This window comes from Pituophis catenifer, unplaced genomic scaffold (assembly GCF_029215685.1).
Source record: "Pituophis catenifer annectens isolate HBS135680 unplaced genomic scaffold, rPitCat1.0.hap2 SCAF_3, whole genome shotgun sequence".
In the NCBI taxonomy this organism is placed as follows: domain Eukaryota; kingdom Metazoa; phylum Chordata; class Lepidosauria; order Squamata; family Colubridae; genus Pituophis; species Pituophis catenifer.
In genome coordinates, this window is record NW_027256883.1 from 36,955,569 (window position 1) to 36,974,889 (window position 19,321).

The following is a 19,321-nucleotide window of genomic DNA, read 5'->3' on the forward strand; positions in this document are numbered from 1 at the left end:
AAAATGTATTTTCAAACCATTTCCAATTAAGCCGCCATCTAGGCAAATTTACTCGGAAGTAAATTGTGTCACAGCTTGGTTCAAACAAATATACAGGGAAATACGGCTTTAAGGGGAAAAAAGGTTGCAAGTCTAACGTAGCTCGGTCACGGACCTCCACCCCCACATCCGAGAAACACGTTTGCGGTGCAATTCCATCCAATTTACTCATTTAGTAAATCGTATTGTGTTGGGGATTATTCAGTGTCGGTTTCATCATTAAAGCGCCACCAAGTTCTCATTCGTACTTCTAGAAATGTATTTTTAAGAGCCCTGTAATTACAAAGTTAAAAAGAATTCAGAAAAGAATTAAGCCGATCGAAGGATACAAATCTTCCCAAAACTAACCGAGGCTGCAGTCCAACGTCCCTTTCCCAAGGAATAAAATCCATGTGTGTGTGTGTGTACAAACACGTAAGCGCGACTGTATAGCATACTACCCAAATTATTTTTCCCTCCCGGGGAAAATGGGAAGATTCGGCTTTCTTGGATTAAAGTCCTGAACCCATGTACCTGACGCTAAGCACCTCTGAAAGGGAAGGAAGAGAGGAGAAGGGTTGTCGATTTTTAGGGCTTTTCAGGGATGGCGAACAGCAGTCCTATAAAACCTATTGCCGCCCATCCTGTCTTTTCATCGCTCCAGGTGCGTTTCCCGGTGATACGAGAGAGAGAGAAATTGCACCGGCCTCTATATTTCTCTCTCAAAAGCATCAATATAACGGGCGGGAGATCAGAATTGGCCTCCCCGGAGCTTTTCTCGCTCTCCTGCCCTCCCCGTGAAGGGCAATACAGAGCCCAACAATCTCAGTCAATACGGCCAACGACGGCAGGGTTGAGCGTTGTAGCCTAATTCATCTGAAGGACACCAAGGGACAGGAAAAGGGGACGGCTGCGCTTCCCCTCCCGCACGGGGCCTCCGAGCTTGAGGGCCATTGGATCGGCAGCCGAGCTTCTGAAGAAAGTTCGGGAAGGTTCCGGCTTGAGCTGCCCCCCCTCCCCTCCCTTAAAGACAAGTGCGCGGGAGGCGGGGTGACTCCCACCGAGGAGACAGTGGGCACGCGCCACCCGAGGCCGGCTCCCCAGCGCTGAGGTACCCCCGGCTCTTCCGCCAGACAGGTTGGGCCGACGCTTCGGCTTCTGGGCGGGGATTACGGGTTTTAGCTGCCCCTCCCCGAAGCGCGCTGCCTCAACTCTGCCTTTTCTCCGCCTCACAGGTGCCGCGTCTTTTCCAGACGGGCGCGCAGCGATGGCTTCTTCGTTGGCTGGGACCGCGCCCTCCAAAGAGGCCGCCGTTGCCGAGGGCGCCGGCGGCGAGTCCATGCTGATGCTGTTCCACAGCTGTCCCGCCAGTGCCGCTTCCTTTGCCCCCGCTCTGCACCCGCCGCTGTTCTTCGACACGCTTTCGCCGACGGTCGTCTTCCAGTCGCCGGCGTCAGCTGCCGGGGGCCTGAGCCCGGGCTCGTCTCCGCTGCCGCCTTTCCCCTTCCAGCGGCTCCCCGCCACTTACCTGGGGCTGCCCCCGCTGCCACCTCCGCCGCCCACCCTTCCTCTTCTCCGGCCGCCGCCGCTGGCCCGGCCTGTGCCAGTGCTGCCCGCGCCCTTCCCCGGGAAGAGAGCCTCGCCCAGAAAGAGGAGCAGCCTCGAAGGGACGCCGGACGCGGAGCAGCGCCCGCCCAGCTACCGCTTCACGGCCCAGGAGCTCCACGCCGTCCTCTACGGCGCCCTGCCCGGCGGGAGGCAGCCGCGCGCCCTCTCGGCAGGTGGGCCCCAGTCCGGGTAAGGGAGGCGGCTGAGCCGGCGCTTTCCCTCCGCTTTCTCGCTGCGGGTCTTGCGGGCAATTCCGCCCAGTCTCGACCCCGAAAGCCTCGCTTCTTTCTGCTTTGGGCGAGTTTGAAAGAGAGGCGCCTTTGCTCAGATCGCCCTCGATGCTCCCTCAATTGGATCGCGTGTGGCTTGAATTGGGGGGGGGGAGAAAACTTCTCATTCTCAGAAGGGAACGGACTGGCGCATTTCTTTAAGCTTTAGCCCCGCTAAGCCAAACCGCTCAGGAAGTTTCTTCTGATATTTAGGTCTCTTGATCAGCCGGGCTGAATGAAGCCCAAGGAAAGGTGCCCTGGATCGCGAGGGAGGAAGCGGGCGGAAATTCTGCTAGGAGGGTGGTTGGAAACAGCTTTTCTTCTAGTAAGAGGCTGCTTTCTCCTGACTCTGGATCCCTTCCTCGAAAGGCTGAGCAAACCTTTGGTCTGGTGCCTAAAGAGTTCTCGAACCTGCCTTGATCTTGGTTGATAATTTTTTTTTTGTTCCAGTTAGTTGTCTGATTCCTGGCAAAAGCAAGCATCGATTCAAAGCATCAAGGATACTGGTTGGCAGGAGAACTAATATATCGGGCAGCAGCACAGACCCTTTTTCTGCAGCAGGAAGGATGTTAAAAAGGGAGGAGGAGGAGGAGGAGGAGAGTGAAATGGTTTAAGAAGAACTGTGTACTTTGATGCGTTTAGGGGTGGAATAAATAAATACCTGAAGTGCCCTTTATTTTAAAAACTGTTAAAAATCAGTAGTCTATGTTGAGAATACAGCAACTATTAATTGTCCTAGATATAATTACATTGATCTCATTGCTCTCGCATGTTATGTTGACTGCGTATTGATGTTTTTGTTAACAAAACATTGGGTGGGGAATTTAATGAAACATTTCATTATTTTCATTAAATATTTTCAAGATAAAAATGGCCCCAAATGGGCTTATCTAACTTGTCACTTCCAGATCCATTGGTTCACAACCCTCCTGATTCCCAACCAGGATGGTGTAATAGAGTTTTAGAATGTTTTTCTGAATGGTGCCTTACCCTCTTTGCATGGATCCCCTTCTTTGCAAGACTCAGAGCTTCTCCTTGTAGAAAAAACACAGTTCAGTGGCAACTTGAACCACTTTGCTCTGTGATTCATCTCATAGGCATTTCAACAGAGGTAGTTAAAGTGGACATATGGTAGTTGATGCATATCTGGTGAACCTACTGCTCTCTTTATATTGTAGCAATTTGTGGCAACTTATTTTGGATTCTAGTTTAGCAGAGTATTCAATTTGAGCACATTTACTTTATTCTTGCTTCTTAAAAGCCCTGTCGACTGTATCTCTGCTTTTCTTTCAGGAGATACTGACAGTCAACCTCCACTGTTGGATAGATCAACCCTACAACTTCCCAAAGGTAAGTACATTTTTGTTCATTTGGGAAGGATGTTTGCTGTCTGTCACTGAATTCTTTATTGATAACATTTTTGCTTTGACTTTATTAACCAACTCGGTTTTTTCCCTTCAGGTCTGACTGTGTTGCAGACTGTATTTATCGATGGCCCACAGTTGGGTATCTTCTGCACAGAAACCATTCTTAAGGGTATTCGGTTTGGTCCTTTCCAAGGCAAAGTGGTCAACACTAGCGAGATTAAAACTTATGATGACAATTCTTTGATGTGGGAGGTACTTGAAATTACACCTTCTGCCTTAGAACAGTTGAAAGTTGGTAGGGTTTGAGGGGGGAACAGAAGCAATGTACATCCCACTCCCATGTCTGCTACGCATTGTACAGCTTGCAAGGTTAGATACCAGCCTCACCATCCCCGAATTTATTGATTAAAAAAAAATCCCGAAAGAATTTTTCCAAGAAAACATATATAATTACATTCACCTTCTAAGTCTGAACATCAAAGGTTCAGTCATCCCTTCTGCTTTTTCTCAAATCAACCATTCAATTGTCTGGGTGTTAAAGGTGGTTCAATGTTAGGTAACAAAGTGTGTGAAAGCCTTGCACAAGAAATACCTGGATGTTTACATGCCTTAAACATGTATATTTGTTTTGCAGATTTTTGAAGATGGCCAATTGAGTCATTTCATTGACGGCAGAGGTTCTTCTGGAAACTGGATGTCATTAGTGAACTGTGCCCGCTTCCCAGAGGAGCAAAACCTGACAGCCCTTCAGTGCCAAGGGCAGATCTATTATGAGAGCTGCAAAGAAATTACACCTGGCCAAGAACTGCTGGTCTGGTATGGTGATTGTTACTCACAGTTTCTTGGCATCCCTATCAGCCTCAAAGGAACATCAGAAGAAAAGCGAACCCCACAGCATAGTGAAGGTCAGTTTGCAAATCTTTCCCTTCTGAATATCAGTTAAACTGCAAACAATTAGTCATCTTTTGACCCTTACATGTTATGAGACCCTACTCCCACAAATCTTTCAGGGAATTGTGCAAACACAAATAAAAAAAGCCTGTAGTTAGAACAAACCATCATTAAGTTTACTATGGGTAGCTTGCAATACAAGCAAGCAATATGTCGATTTGGCCAGCGTTCTCCCATAGGCTAATGGTTCAAAGCAAGGATCCTTCTTTCTAGGAAAACTGAGGTGTTCAGTTGGGTCTCATTGTACAGTTCTTGATTGCTGGAGGAGGTTAATGTTCTTCAAAGGGGTACAGTAGCTATACTTAGTTCCTAGAGAAAAAAACATATAAAGTGAGCATTAAAAGTGAATTAAGTCATAGAATATATTTTCAGAAAGGGAAGCTGGTTTTCAGTTAAAATACTGGCAACCTCACTAATGCAGTTGTAAGAGATCTGTATGTTTTCATTTAGCCTTTACCTAGTCTGGGTGTTGGCAACCTGCGGATCCGAAGCGGCATGCATCTCTTTGACCTCTCTCCTGTGGCTCCCTGCCAACCCAGTTGCACGACCTGCTGTCAGCCCAGACCCACTGGCCCAACCCAGCAGCCGACACCAACATCGCTAACACGAGGGCTGGCGGGATGGGAATGGGATCAGGGAGAAGAATATGATGGAAAGGGGGACAGGCCTGCAGCTGAGGAGCGAGAACAAGCCGTAGTGGTGAAGATGACCCTTCTTTTCATGTTGTGGGGCCGGAAGGTTGCTGTTGCGGGGCCAGGAGGTTGTGCACGAGCGGGATACCCTCCTCAAGTGAGCGGCCAGCTCGGCCAAAGCGCAACAAACGTATGCGGAACAACTTTGACCAGCTGATGGGCAAGTGTCTTTGGTGAGGGTGATCCAGCTTTGTCCAAGCCTGATCCCCGGGGTGGGCGTGCAAGGTTAGCAGCGCCAGCCCCCTTTTCCCATTACCCTGAGCTTCTTACTCCTTCAGCTGGCAATAAGCTAGAGGAGTAAAGAAGCTCAGGGCAGTGGGAAAAGTGGGCTGGCCTCACCAAACCTCACATGCCCACCCCAGGGATCAGGCTCACCAAAGATATTCGCCGGTCAGGTGGTCAACCCACACAAATTCGCTGCGCTTTGGCCGAGCCTGGCCACTCGCGGAGGATATCCTCACTCATGCGCGAGGAAGAGAGAGAGAGAGAAATGAGAAAATGATGGAGGGAGAGAATGAGAGAGGAAAAAAGAGAGAAACAAATGAGAGAGAGAAGGAGGAGAGAGGGAGACGGGGAAAGAAAGAGAGCTGGAGGGAGAGAATGAGAGGGAAACAAATGAGAAGTAAGAAAAAGAAAGAAGAAAAAGAAAAACATGAGAGAAAGATAGAAATGAGAAAGAAAAGGGGAGAAAAAGAAATGAGAAAATGATGGGAGAGAATGAGAGGAAAAAGAAACAAGGGAGAGGGAGAGAGACATGAGAGAGCTGGAGGGAGAGAATGAGAGAGGAAAAAGGGAAACGGGAGAGAGAAAGAAAGAAAAAGAGGGAGAGGAAAAAGAAAAATAGAAATGAGGGGGAGAGAGACCCATTTCCCACAGAAAACACGGAGCCACAAAACCTGGGTAGGCGTGGCTGGGAGGTGATATGTGACTCGGTGGGAGTGATGTTGAGTTGGCCATGCCCACCCAGGTTTTGTGGCTCCTGGTATTTTGTTTTCTGTGGGAAACGGGTCCAAATGGCTTTTTAAGGTTGCAGACCCCTGACCTAGTCATTTCCTTTGTTATACAGAACAACTTCCTTCCAAAAGTGCTTTTTAAAGAGGCAACTGGACTTCCTTATTTTTCTTTGAAGACCTTTCATTTCTCATCCAAGAAGCTTCTTCAGGCTCTGAATAAGAGCTGAAGAAGCATCTTGGATAAGAAGCGAAAGGTCTTCAAAGAAAAACCAGAAAGTCCAGTTGCCTCTTGAAAACCTTTGGAACAGCCATGACCTGGATGACTGAGAATCTCCATAGACAAAACAACTTTGTATTATACTTGCCTTCCAATTGCTGCCCATGTCTTTTGCTATAACTTGTCTTTAGGTCCTCAGGGTAATTTTTCCTCCTTTCTTTGTAGAATCTGTGAAGGGTTATGAATGCGGGCGGTGTGAAAAAGTCTTTGCCTACAGATACTACCGGGACAAACATCTGAAGTACACACGGTGTGTGGACCAAGGGAACAGAAAATTCCCATGCCATCTTTGCAACCGATCTTTTGAAAAACGGGACCGTCTGAGGATCCACATTCTCCATGTTCATGAGAAGCATAGACCTCATAAAGTAAGGCATTCAGTATCTTTATGTTATTCTACTAGAATCTCTGGGGAGTCCTCCATGATTTACAACAGTGGAAGCAGCAGGGATGAGGAAAGTGGTGTTAAGCATAATTAAAGTGTCATCTCATTTCAATTTCTCAGGACTTGGCTTTTGGGACAGGCATTTATTTCTTCATTAGCATAAGACAAAGGAGAGAGATAGTATCTCTGTTCTGATTATTTTTCTGTTGGAATTCTCCTCAAGAAGCAATCTGCACAATCTTATTTGGAATTAAAATCTAATACCATGAAATTTATTTCAGACTAAATATGGTTCTAGGCTTCTAATTTGATGGCTTGAACGCAAACTTTTTCTTGTCTTTATTTGTAATCTTACGTTATGCTTTCAAAGAATTGAAAAGGTTTTTATCACAAGTCATGCTTTCTCTAGTATTTTAGTAGCTGATAAGTACATGATGTGAGTAGTAGCCTTCTAAATTTTGGTCATCATTTTATTGATGGAGACCAAGTGAAGAATGTTGGGGACTCTCTTGCTGGTTTGTGCTACAGCTTCAGCACCTTGTCTGGTTTCAGCCAGGATTCCTGAACATCACCAGACTGGGCTGCAAAAATCAAGAAACTTATTGATAGCAGAAATCTCCATCCGGTAATCTAGTGGTTATTCTGCCCAAAGATGTACAATCAGCATACAGATGATATCACTCCTCATGGTGACAGGTGGTCTCCTCCAGAGGTTTCATATAGATGTTGAACAGGAATAGAGAAAATACCAACTCTTGAGGGATCCTGAAAAGCAGAGGTCAGATTTGTCACCCCACATCAGCACCGAGAACAGCCTCAGAGAAAGGAAGTGAACCAGGACAAGACAGTGCCGTCTAATCCCTGGAACCGTTCCAGAAGAATAGCATGGATGATAGTATCAAAAACTGCTGAAAGAGTGAGAATAGACAGACCCTCTACCACCATCTCGCTCCAGTCAAAGATCATCAAAAAGCGTAACCAATGCCTTTTCCATCCAATATCCATTCCTGAATCCCAAGTGAAAGGGATTCATCCAGGATCATTTGGAACTGCAGCGCAACCACTTTCTCAAATGGGAAGGTTGGAGTAGGATGAAAATTATCTATATAAGTGGGATCAAGCAATGGCATTTTAGGAAGGGGGAGAATCATAGCCACCATAAAGGACTGAAGCACCACCACCTCTCCCAGAAAGTCATTTATCACCACTAGCAACCACTTGTGCATCATCTCCTGGGATGCCTTAGCCCAGGGGTATCAAACTCACAGCATCACAGGCAGCGTCACATAGTGTATTGCGGCTTCCTCCCCTTCGCTAAAATTGATGTGGGTGTGGCCAGTGCATGACACATCCAGCCTGCCATGGGCTTGACAGCTTTGCCTTAGCCTGTTAGGAGCACAATGCAAATGAACTAAGCCACTAAAATGATTTCTTCATTTTTAAAAGCATGTTTATTTCCAAAAATTGAGGCTTTAAAAGAAATTAAGAAGTAGATTAGATATTTAATATTCTGATAGATTTTCAATAATTCAAGCTGTCTGACCACTTATACACATATAAGTGTGTATACTGTCTGACCAAGCAGAAAATAAGTGCAATATTTTTTAAAAATATTATTTTACTGATTTCTGAGAACTTCCTATTGAGATAGCTAGAAAGAAATTTTTTATTTCATGCTACAGAAGCTTAAGTAAGACTGTTATACTAGTTTTTCTGTGAAATATATGATTCCAATTCAAAATAGTTGAAAGTAAGTGCAGTTTAATTCATTGGTGTATACATTTGAGGAGACATGCTTAGGATATGAGCTGCCTTTCAAAACTATTTTGCCAACAGGAGATCAGATTGTCTGAAAACAAAACCTGTCTATGTTTTTTTGAAATATATGAATTATGTGTGCATCTGACAGAGAATATACACCATGACATTGCACATATGCACCATAATACATAGTTTCTAAAATTAATCTTATAATTTAAATGATTAGTTTGCTTGTCTTACTATAATTTTTAAATACATATGAAGACAGTTTGAATTTAAGACAGCAATTACATAAATACTTAGAAGTTTCACTGTATTTAGTGCATCCCCTTATATATATATAGCAGCACAGAAATTAAATATTTTCTTAATAAGTTGAGCAGGTAATAGACTGGAAATAAACCAAAATTGGCAGGGAGAAAAGAAAAGGTAGATCATCTTATCACAGAAAAAGACATTGTTTTTTTTGTATTTTATGGCAATTAAGTATCCCAGATAAATAAAGAATGCTAGAATAATTATCGAGGGCATTCGGAATATAATTCAGAAGTATCTCGTGGGAAACAGCTGTTTATATTTCTAAAAGTAGTGTAGTTAAAAACTAGAGCTGTGTGCCAGGTATTAATGTGCATGATTTGGAGAAAGACAGTTATGTTCCTTGGGAATGTCTGCGGCATGTGCATCAGACCAATGAAAATGGTGTTGCAGTGTTAACTCTACTCCTATTGGGGTGTTGCTTGCATGCTCCAAAGGGATAGAGTAGCTACACCTTTTTTTCAAATTCTGAAGTCCCCAAAAGATGGTTTGCTTCCAGGATATCTGAAGCACTTCCAAATAATTTTTGAAAAGTTCAGAGCTTCACATGTATATTGTTATGCAGTGACAGACTGCTTTAATGTGTGGTAATTCACCTGCATGAAATGAATGTTTGCAAATTTCTATGCCCTACCAGAATCGGATCTAACTGCTTCTGCCATTATAGAATGATTAGATATTTTTTTCTCATTTTAGTGCTCTGTGTGTGGTAAAAGTTTCTCTCAGTCCTCTAGTCTAAACAAGCACACGAGGGTGCATTCTGGAGAACGACCATATAAGTGTGTATACTGCAATAAGGTGAGGAGATGTTTCTTGCAATTCTCTTGCAATGTTTCAATTTTTCATAAATTGGAATATTTGGTCCCCTCATTAGCCATTTGGGTCATCTTTCACTAGAATGCTGTACTTGTGGAACCATTATGATTTTGCCCTATCAGATGCTTTTCTTTTGTTTGTAGAAAAGATGCTATATCTAAACTATTGGATTTAGGAGCAGTTTTCACTCATAAGCATGAGATTAAGAATCCCCACAGTTATGAATACTGCAGTTACTGAGACTGGCCCCTGATGGATTACAAAGATTTCATGTTTCTGGCATTCTGTTTCTGGGGTCTTAATTACTTTCTCATCCATTCCCTTGCTCTCTGCAGGCCTTCACTGCCTCCAGCATCCTGCGTACTCACATCCGTCAACATTCAGGAGAGAAGCCCTTCAAGTGTAAGCACTGTGGTAAAGTGTTCGCTTCACATGCTGCCCATGACAGTCATGTGCGACGCACGCACAGTTCTAAAGACAAAGGCTCTAAATGTACTCTGTGTGATAAAATATTCCTAGAGGCAGAAGAATTTCGCTTCCATATGAAATTCCACAAAACTCTTTAGTCGGCAAAGTAATGGTTGGGGCCATCTCTGCCTACCTGTGATGTTATATACATTTTAATATTGTGCTGCATTCACAGGTAGGCAGAATGAGCTGGTCAAAATGCAGGACATTATGACCTCTGCTGTTTCAATCAATATATGGCCTTGTCTGCCAACCATTAATAAAGATATTGCTGCAACTTAGATTTCAGGTTTTTTTTTTTTTGTTTTTTTTTTTTGTGGCCATCATGGTTGTCTTTTATGTGTCCTGGGAAATAATGACTGTGACTCTTAGCAATAGTAACCTAAACTGGAGTTGGGCATATGTAACTAAGACTTCGTTTTGTCAGACAATGTCTATCCTACCCAGTGAAGTTTCTATTGATTTTTTTCTCAATGATTATTTCTCTGATTATTTCTCATCTTCAGCTTTTAGTTTTTGTTTAGACCTGCCTATTACCTGAGTAGCCTGTATATTCTATCTAAGGACAAAAGATTGATTTAAAGTAACTTCTGGATTTTATATTCATGATGCAAATAGAAACCATTATCGACATAAGGGAAGACCTACTTTTAAAGTCTGCACCTTCTTCCACAATTTCATCCTTTTTAATTGATTTTGCAGACCTTATAAACAAAATCCATTAACTTAATTTTTCCCCTTAGCCTGTTTTCTAAAGCAGGCTAGATTTGGTTTAGCAGGTACTAAACCGGGCATTGTTTTGGTTTAGCAGGTACTAAATCAGGCATTGTGACTTTAAAACATAGTGTATGATTCATATCCATTATAAAGCTGGTTGTGATTTGTTCTATATTGATTAAACTTAGCATAATGGAGAAACTCAGTCTTCATGTGGATTTGGAGACTATCAAAAGTAGCATGGGTATATGTATATAGTATAAGAAAAGAAACACAATACTCCCATTGATATATATAGGACTATTGTACCTTGGTTGCAAAAGTTTGAAGAATTCTCTGATACAGGCAATCCTTCAGTTACATTCAGAATTGGGACCAGAATTCCCATCACTAAGTGATGGGGTCATAATACATAATATCACATGACTGCATCACTTAGCTATGGCAATCCTGTCACATCCTGTTAACTGAATTCCACCAGTCATTACCTGAGGATCCATCCCAATTCAAGCCTTTCTGGGCTTGGTCCCTCCAACTCCCTCTACTGCCTGTTCTCCCCATCTCTGCTCTTTTGGCAACCCTGCACCTGCCTTGCGGCGAGGGAAGCAGCCTTAGAACTGTGTGTCTGTGACTTCTTGGCATACCACAGCAGCCACCATTGGAAGCCACAGCCACCACAGCCCAGCAATGTGGTGCAAAGGGACTTAAAGGCGCATCACCCCTCTAAGGCTCCAAGAAGCTCCTGAGGCACAATGCAGTGCAAAACCCTTTGCAACCCAGCCTGGCCAAGCTGCAATCTCCCTAGCCAACTCGCCCACACTACCGTGTATTCTGAGGCCCTTACTTGCCCCACTGACCTTCGCTTTCTTCTTGTTTCCACTGCTAATTAGGTGTTCCTGCCCTGGTCTTTTGTGACGCAGCTGCTGGCCATGTGAAACTCCCTAGGCCTCATGAAAAGACTGCCATGTACAATTTGAGAAAACCTTTTGAAAACTTTGTTCAACCAGCAGCTGCCTTGCAAAGGGCCAGGCCAAGCATACGTGGTTAGCAACAGGAATAAGAAGATGGCAGAGATCGGTTGGGCAGCAAGAGCCAGGTCCTGAAAAGGAATAGAGAGGGTAGGATAAGCAGGTAGAGAGTTTAAGCATCTCTGCAGCCATACGTGTGACTCTGCAGTCATATGATTGTAGTAGTACTGTAATGGTCATATCCTAAGGAACCAGTCTTCAGTTCTTTCATTAGCAGGGCCATAACTCTGAATGGTCACTGAACAAATGGTTGCAAATTGAAGTCTATCTGTATAGAAAATCCTGTTCTATTTAGCAGAAGTCTGTATTTTTCAGCTCTACAAACCTAGTATCTCTGGCTTTTCCACATAAGGATGCTAAACTTAGCAGGGAATACTATTTGTTGGTTAGGGAACGTTTGGCCTGTCAGAAGCTTGTCAATTCAGCAGAATACTGGTTGTGAACCTCTTGAGTATAATCAGTTTTTCCATGGGTTTTTTTCTCTCCTTCTTGATTGTCGTCCTACCAGTGTATCTTCAAGTCACTGAATGTTATTTGCTGGCTGAACTAGTTACAATAACAATTGTCTTATTTTACTCAAGGATGCAACTTAATAAGAGGAAGACAGTAAAGCAGAAATATGTCTGAAGTAGCTGTATAAATAAATTTTCTTAACAAAATATTTAAAGCAAAACCCTAAACTAGTAAACATGCACAATTATAAGTGAGAAACAATACAAAGTAATCTAATAAATTGCATGGGGAAAGGAGGGCATGAAAACAAGTTTATTCCTAAGAGTTAGATCAATCAATATAAAAATGGGTTAAAATATTTTTTTTTAAAAAAATACTGGTTAAAAGAAGATGGCTGGAAACAGAAATATGCTAATATGGCAACACAGATATTTATATCCTTCCTTTCCCCATGGAATAAATAATGCACACAATTAGCACATGTTTAATAAAGAGTTAACTTGCTCAAGATCATTCAATAAAGAATGGAAAGTCAGTGATTGTCATTTGTTGATCAGTCATAGCAATATTATGATCCAGTGCTGAAAATAATATACAGTAGAACAGTGACTCCAAAATGAAACAATTGTATTTAATAAGCATGTATAGAGGGATTTGGAGTAAAAGATGGCTTGCATTTTAAAATGCAGAAGAAGATATTTTGTTATGAGGAATGTTATTTTAAAATATTAAAACATTTATTTCAGCCAACTGGGTGTATTGTATCTTGCAAAAGTGAAAACAATGGGGATGAGATAAGGATTGAGAATTGTTTAAATATAATTTGATTCTTAGCTGACAATTGAAATCAAAAATTTGTCTGTTTAGGAATGATTTACCAAATGGTTTGCACTAACTTCTATTGTTTATCTGAAATTATGCCGGTTGCTGTTTTGATGGTTGCAATCTTATAAAGAAATGTATTTACAAAAATCTTATATGAATATTAAGGCTTGTAAAACAAATATGTAACTGAATAGAACTACAGTTTTTAAGAAAGAAAAATGTGCACTAGTCTTATGCTGCTCCTTTTGCGTATTTGTACTTATCATAAATGGGTAACTTCAAAGACTTTTGCACTGAGCTGTTAATAATATGTTTGCAGAGTGGTGGTTAAGAAAAGATTCATAGTTCTTTACTTCAGAATATAGCTGCTAAAACTAACTTTCCTTGATTTTTAAAGTCATGCTGCTGTGTTTCTGTTTTGCTTTGTCCATGTTTTGTTTGATTAAGCGTTGTGCTTTTACTCCTTAGCTTTCTTCCTAAGAACATTTGTGTGCTGAAGATACAAAATAATTAAAATAATCAATTTGATCTACTATGTCTCTTTCTTGACGTCAGTAGTAAAATTACACATTTTTAAGACCACAACTCTCTTGAACAAACTCTGAAAATACTTGCAAGGAATTATTCTATTAAAATTCTTAATTGCAAGATATGTATTTTATCTGTTTATATGGATGATAATCCATGTATAAACAATAAAATTATTTTGACTGACTTGACAAGCAACCTATGAATGTGAAAATTTCCATGTTATCAGGCCTGTGAACCAGCTTTCTCTAATTTGACATTCTCTAGATTTGTTGTGTCTATAGCTCTTAGTATTCGTAACCAGATTTTTTTGGGGGGCGGGAGGGAGAACAAATTGACAGAAAACAAATATATCATTTTTGTTGACACAAACAATGCTTATAGAAATGTATATAGCTACATAAAGGATTCTGTTGTAACACATTATTAATATATTATTTACTGACAACTTATTTTTTTGAATGTGGAGAAGATCTATATGGGTCCATAAGTTCATTGACCTGGATCCAAACCCCTCAAGGGATACAGTTTAAGATGTTCCTTCATAGAATCAATTTTTGCTATTTTTTTCCAGGTTTCAATATGAAAATGAGCCAATATGATTATAAAATCTGCAAACATTTTCTAATCCAACCTAGCTACATACAAGTAGAATTTGAATTATACATTTAGTTTTATCCTTGCCATGAATTCAGGCTCATTTATTGCAAAATAGCCATAACCCATTTGGAGCCCTTTAGTGGGCAGCAATAATGGGTGTTTAATAGTGTAAAACATTTGAAGCACACCTGACTTGACAAGTCTGATGAGATAACATTATTGCAATTACCTTTTTAATTCTAGGATTACAAATCTGCTCAGTTCTTCAGTTAATTGATAAAAAGTTGGAAATGTGCTGCTGCCATATGTGGCTTCTCTCATACTTGCAAATAGGACATCTGCCCTGTTAAGCTTGGAAACGAATACAAGGATTTGTAGCCAAATCAGGTATTCATTTCATACATCCACTTCTTGAATGTTTATGCTTAGAAATGAATGCGCTGCGCTTTGAACTGGCTTGATCCCAGAGGGTCAATATGCTTCAAATTTAAGTGCAGAATATTGATATTGGAATAATAGTAAATTCTCAAGATCCCCATTCTATTTCTCCCCTTTGGCAGGTGACGAGACAGCTTGCAAAATGCCAAACAACTTGGGCTACTTCCACTTTTGTTTTACTGTAGGCTGAGAAAGGGATGCCCATAATTTCTGCCCTTTGGGAGTGAAGGTGGGGGATTCTTCGTTTCATGACAATTTTAGTCCTTAACACATGCACCCCGTCATGTTCCTGTAGACATCCCATTAACTGTAGGCATTATTTAAAAAGTGTCTGAATAAATTCTTTCTGCTCTCCCTAACAATGTAAAATAGCAATAAAAAAGTCAAAGATGCAAAAAGGACCTAAAAGTATCAAAAGTACCAGAATTTTAAAAAAATGAGTAAGCCAATGAATAACAATAGGGTGCTTGCAATTTCACTGCCAATCAAAGCACTCCTGTTCCAGACCAAATAGTTTTGGTGGCTTTCCTGAGGAAGGACAGGGCTGATCAAATCTCTGCAGGGTATTCTAAGTTTGGAAATGGCTATCAAAAGAGCCCTCTTTTGAGGCCCTCTGATGGCAAAGAGACAACCTGAAGAAACCTGTCCCTGTTCATTGAGTTGATCTATATGAAAGAAAGCAGTCTATCAGGTAACCAGTCTAGAGCCAAGTAGGTCTCTTGACGACAACCAGCCCTTTGTATCCCAGAAGCAGGACAGCAACTCTAATAAAGTAGTTTATTAATTAGATCACCCAAGTTTATTAGGATGCAGCCATCACGCCAAGGCAACTGCATTCAGAACCAGCTTGTAGCTTCCAAATATTCTTCAAGGCCAGTCCCATGTAGAACACATTACAGTAGTCCCAAGTGTCCACTATGACTAGGGTATGAGTGACTAGAATCTCATCTCTTGGGAATGGCAATGGCAATTGCTGCACATGATTTAATTCAGCAAAAGCCCTCCTAGTCAGAACTTGTCTGCTTCATGAGCAAAAATAAAATAAAAATGTAAATCTAGGAAAATCCTCAATCTGCAAATCACCTGTAAACGGGTACAACTCCATTCAAAGTTGGCATTTCTCTGGAATTGTTAAGTGCACAAACCCAAATCCATTCCATCTTGAATCTACTCAGTCAGAATCTGTTTTTACCTATCCATACCCTGAAACCCTCCAGGCACTGAATCAAGTACTTCTGGCACACCTGTTTGACCCAGAGATGAAATGTGTCAATTTATCTCATTAACATATGATACCAGAGCTGACCTACCTCATCAATATGCAGATGTCAAAAAGCTTCCAACAGATTTCCCCCTTCTCAAACTGGAACTTCCCCATCAGGAAGGAGAACTGTTACAAAAGATTATTCCCTTACCAATCGTTTGGAAACATCTCAATAGGCTACATGTCTGATATTAGTGAAGGTTGAGGACTAGGAGAGTTGTACTCTTCCAATAGTCTTCCACAAGTGAGCAGTGTAGTTTCTACGCAATATGCTGGCCTGAAACCTGACTGGCAAGGGACCAAATAATCTACTTTTCATGGCTTTCTGAAGTTGCAAGGCTACCAATTTCTCTATAACCTTTCCAAACAGAGAAGATTAGAAACAGATCTAAAATTACACAACATAGATGGGTCAAGCAATTGTTTCTGGAGCAGAAGGCACAGATGCAATGGGAACATTTTATTTATATCCTGCCTTTATTATTTCTACAGATAAGTCAAGGTGGCAAACATATTCAATACATCTTCCTCTTTCTACTTTTCCTACAACAACAATTGTGAGATGGATTTTGCTGAGACAGTAACTGGCCCAAAGTTGCCCATCTGGCTTTCATGGCTAAGACGGAAGTCATGTCTCCCACTTTCTAGCCTCGTGCCTTAACCACTAGACTAAACTGGCTCTCTTAAAGTAGTGCTGATTCTGTCAATCAAAGTTGTGCTGATTATCATCCCATAGGCGGCTATAACCAATAATGAGGAATAGAAGAACAAATAGGAAGTGGCTTCACAAACTGAAGTAATACAATGTTGCAGTCTTACCCATTGACATTGTACATGGAGTCCAACTATTTTTTAAATCTGAACGTCAGTCAATCAGTCTCAGAATGTTTCACAGGGACATTGGACAACACTGAGCAGATACAATCAGAATGATAAAATAATCTCCTTTTTGATATTCTTTGCTACAGTAGACAAGAACACAGTGGTAGGTCAAACTTGACATGGGTCTCCCTCCAGTGGTGTTCTAGGCATCTCTTCTGCTTCATCTTTCTGAGCTCCTCAGTAAATCAAGCAGCAGCAGTGGGTCTTTGAGAGGAGAGAGTCTAAATGGGTAGCCAGAGTTTTATCTCTTTTTCATCAGAGACAAGTGAGACAAAAGCTTTCCTGAACAAGTACTAGATACTCTAAGGGTCAACAGATTTAACTCAGACCAGACAAATAGTGTTAGGAAATCACCAGCTAGGAGATTGGCATTTTAGCTACTGTAGATTACATTGAGCTGTTCCACTGGTTATTAGTTTTCACAGTCAGAAAGATTCTCCTTATTTCATGTTTGGTTTTCTTGACGCTTCACCCATTGGTTCTTGTCTTACCCTTGGATATAAGGAAGAATAGACCCACATTCTCTGCTTTGTGACATCCTTTCATATTTCGGAAAACTTCTATTATAATTGTTTGAATGCATATGATTGGATAGTTTTGTTTAGACTATTGCAATGTTTTTCCCCAAAATGGTTTGGAAACTAGTTGTCTATAGGGCTGGGTATTTTGATCACATTATACCACTGCTATCCTGAAAGGCCCGAATTATTTAAAATTAGAAATCTGAAAGACTGCCTTTTTCTATTTTAGGTCTTGAAATCTCTAGAACAGTGATGGCAAATCTGTGGCATATATGTCAAAAGCGATTCGCCACAATGTGATATGCCAGAATTCACAACTGATCACAACTATTCTTGAAAGCAGGCCCCATTCTTGCAGGATTTTTGGAGGCTGCAGAGCTGCAGGAAGTATGCTTTTGTGTGGCTCCTGGATATTCTGGAAGTTGTACAAGACAGCTTTCATGCAACCTCTCGTGCCTCTGAAAATTGCATGAGTATGGGGTGTTCTTTTGAATGGTTTTCAGAGGCTGCAGAAGAGCCTCTTTCAAAGCTGTATCAAGAACAAAGACCACATGCAACCTGGAACAGTCTTGGGTAGGCTGTAGGGGCCTGTCAACAGAAAGAGAACAATGCCTGAAAGTAAGCAGTGATGGCAGATTCTGAGGGTTGCTGGGCTATGGGAACAATTGAACGGTGCAAGGCAGACTTTTTGAGCGGCAGAAGTAGTACTAGGTCTGGAGTCAAGGTTGAGTCTCAACTTCAGGCCCAGCTTTGATGCTGCTATTGTGCCACTGTTCAGCATGGCCCAGATAATGGAAACTTAGGGAATGGTTTCTTTTTTGTTTGGAGAAGAGTGTATGTGACAATCCAAGTTAAACATTTTCTAAATTTTTGACATAAAGAGCCCAAAATGTTTGCCATCACTGTTCTTAGAGGCCTTTCTATAAAAAGATGAAGAATATGAACACTGGAGAGAAGGTCTTTTGTTGGTAGAAATCTTAATTATGCAACCACCTCCTGATTCTTGCTTCCTGGCATTTTCTTAACTGACATTAAGTGATAAACTTTATTTAACTAGACCTCTGTGATACATAGATGATAGATGGATAGATAGATAGATGATAGATAGGGAGAGAGAGAGAGAAATAGAGAGAGAGAGAAATAGAGAGAGAGAGAGAGAGATTGATTATACAAGTCTTCCAATTTCAGTTTCTGTAAGTTTTAAAAATCATGTTAAATACAATTTGAAATATCTGAAACTACAGGATATAAATATAGGAAATGACTAAATGTCAAAGAATTTATGAAGACGACTGCAGGAGAATGGCTGAGCTACATGAAAGTAATATATTGTTAATATGTTCTATTGTTAATTTCTGTTCAGCAATATTAATACATATCATGTATTTGTGAATTTTTTGTTTTCTTTTTGTCTTAAGACTTCCGTGTCTGTCAGATGGTTAGACAAGCATTTATATAAACCTCAGACAGAGCAATCCGTACGCCTACTGCATGAAAATAATGGGAAATGTAGCTCCACCATTGGGGGGGGGAGAGAGGGGGGATGGGGAATACCTTGCTTAGAAGACTCATCTCTTTAAAGGAAGGATGGCAGAGATCCAGCAGAAGGTCACCACAATGAATTTAACCTGCAGGACTAGCTAATTGATTTCACTTGCTTTGCATGATCTCTGTAAGAGTATTTTAAATGTTGAATGGGGAGTATTCTAAACAGAAAGGACAAGAGGCTTTTGGCAAACTCAGAAGTGTCATTGGGCTTTAAATGGAGAGGAATGGGTCCCCCTGTAATGTGAATGACAATAGAACAGTAATATGGTCCTAAAGCTCAGGCTGAAACAAAAGCAACTAGAGTTAACATCTGCTACCCTTTGGCTAATTTCAGCATGTCACCAAATGGTCTAACCTTTTCTTCCTCTCCCCCACCTCTTTTTCAATAGCTCTTGCTCTACTGTACTTAATGGAATGGGGTGAGGGAAAAAAGAAAAAGAAGAGAGTTGTTTCTCCCCACGGAATGGAAGAAAGCAGCCAAGAGATTAGTGAGTTACAGATAATGCAGCAAACCAATATTGATTAAACCAAACTGCTCATTAAACAAAGAAAACCATTCAATCCAATAGACTTTATTTCAGAGCTGAAGTAATCAGCACTCTTGAATTGCAGTTTCCAAAAGCTAGGTTTGCACATC

At 41.3% G+C, this 19,321-nt stretch overlaps 1 protein-coding gene across 1 annotated transcript; it reads left to right on the forward strand.

Moving 5' to 3' along the window:
- The first annotated feature begins 1,285 nt into the window (after positions 1-1,285).
- PRDM14 (PR/SET domain 14) lies at positions 1,286-9,978 on the forward strand. Its single transcript, XM_070940982.1, has 7 exons — positions 1,286-1,815; positions 3,157-3,245; positions 3,357-3,514; positions 3,897-4,167; positions 6,301-6,503; positions 9,293-9,394; positions 9,748-9,978. Exons 1-7 carry the CDS (start codon positions 1,286-1,288, stop codon positions 9,976-9,978), a joined length of 1,584 nt encoding a protein of 527 aa, XP_070797083.1.
- Positions 9,979-19,321: the final 9,343 nt, after the last annotated feature.

Excerpts from the sequence above, each read along its gene's own strand:
- PRDM14 (XM_070940982.1), top strand. The coding sequence starts at position 1,286 with ATGGCTTCTTCGTTGGCTGGGACCGCGCCCTCCAAAGAGGCCGCCGTT. Across the intron at positions 4,168-6,300 it reads AACCCCACAGCATAGTGAAG|AATCTGTGAAGGGTTATGAA; the intron begins GTCAGTTTGCAA and ends CTTTCTTTGTAG. Across the intron at positions 9,395-9,747 it reads AGTGTGTATACTGCAATAAG|GCCTTCACTGCCTCCAGCAT; the intron begins GTGAGGAGATGT and ends TGCTCTCTGCAG.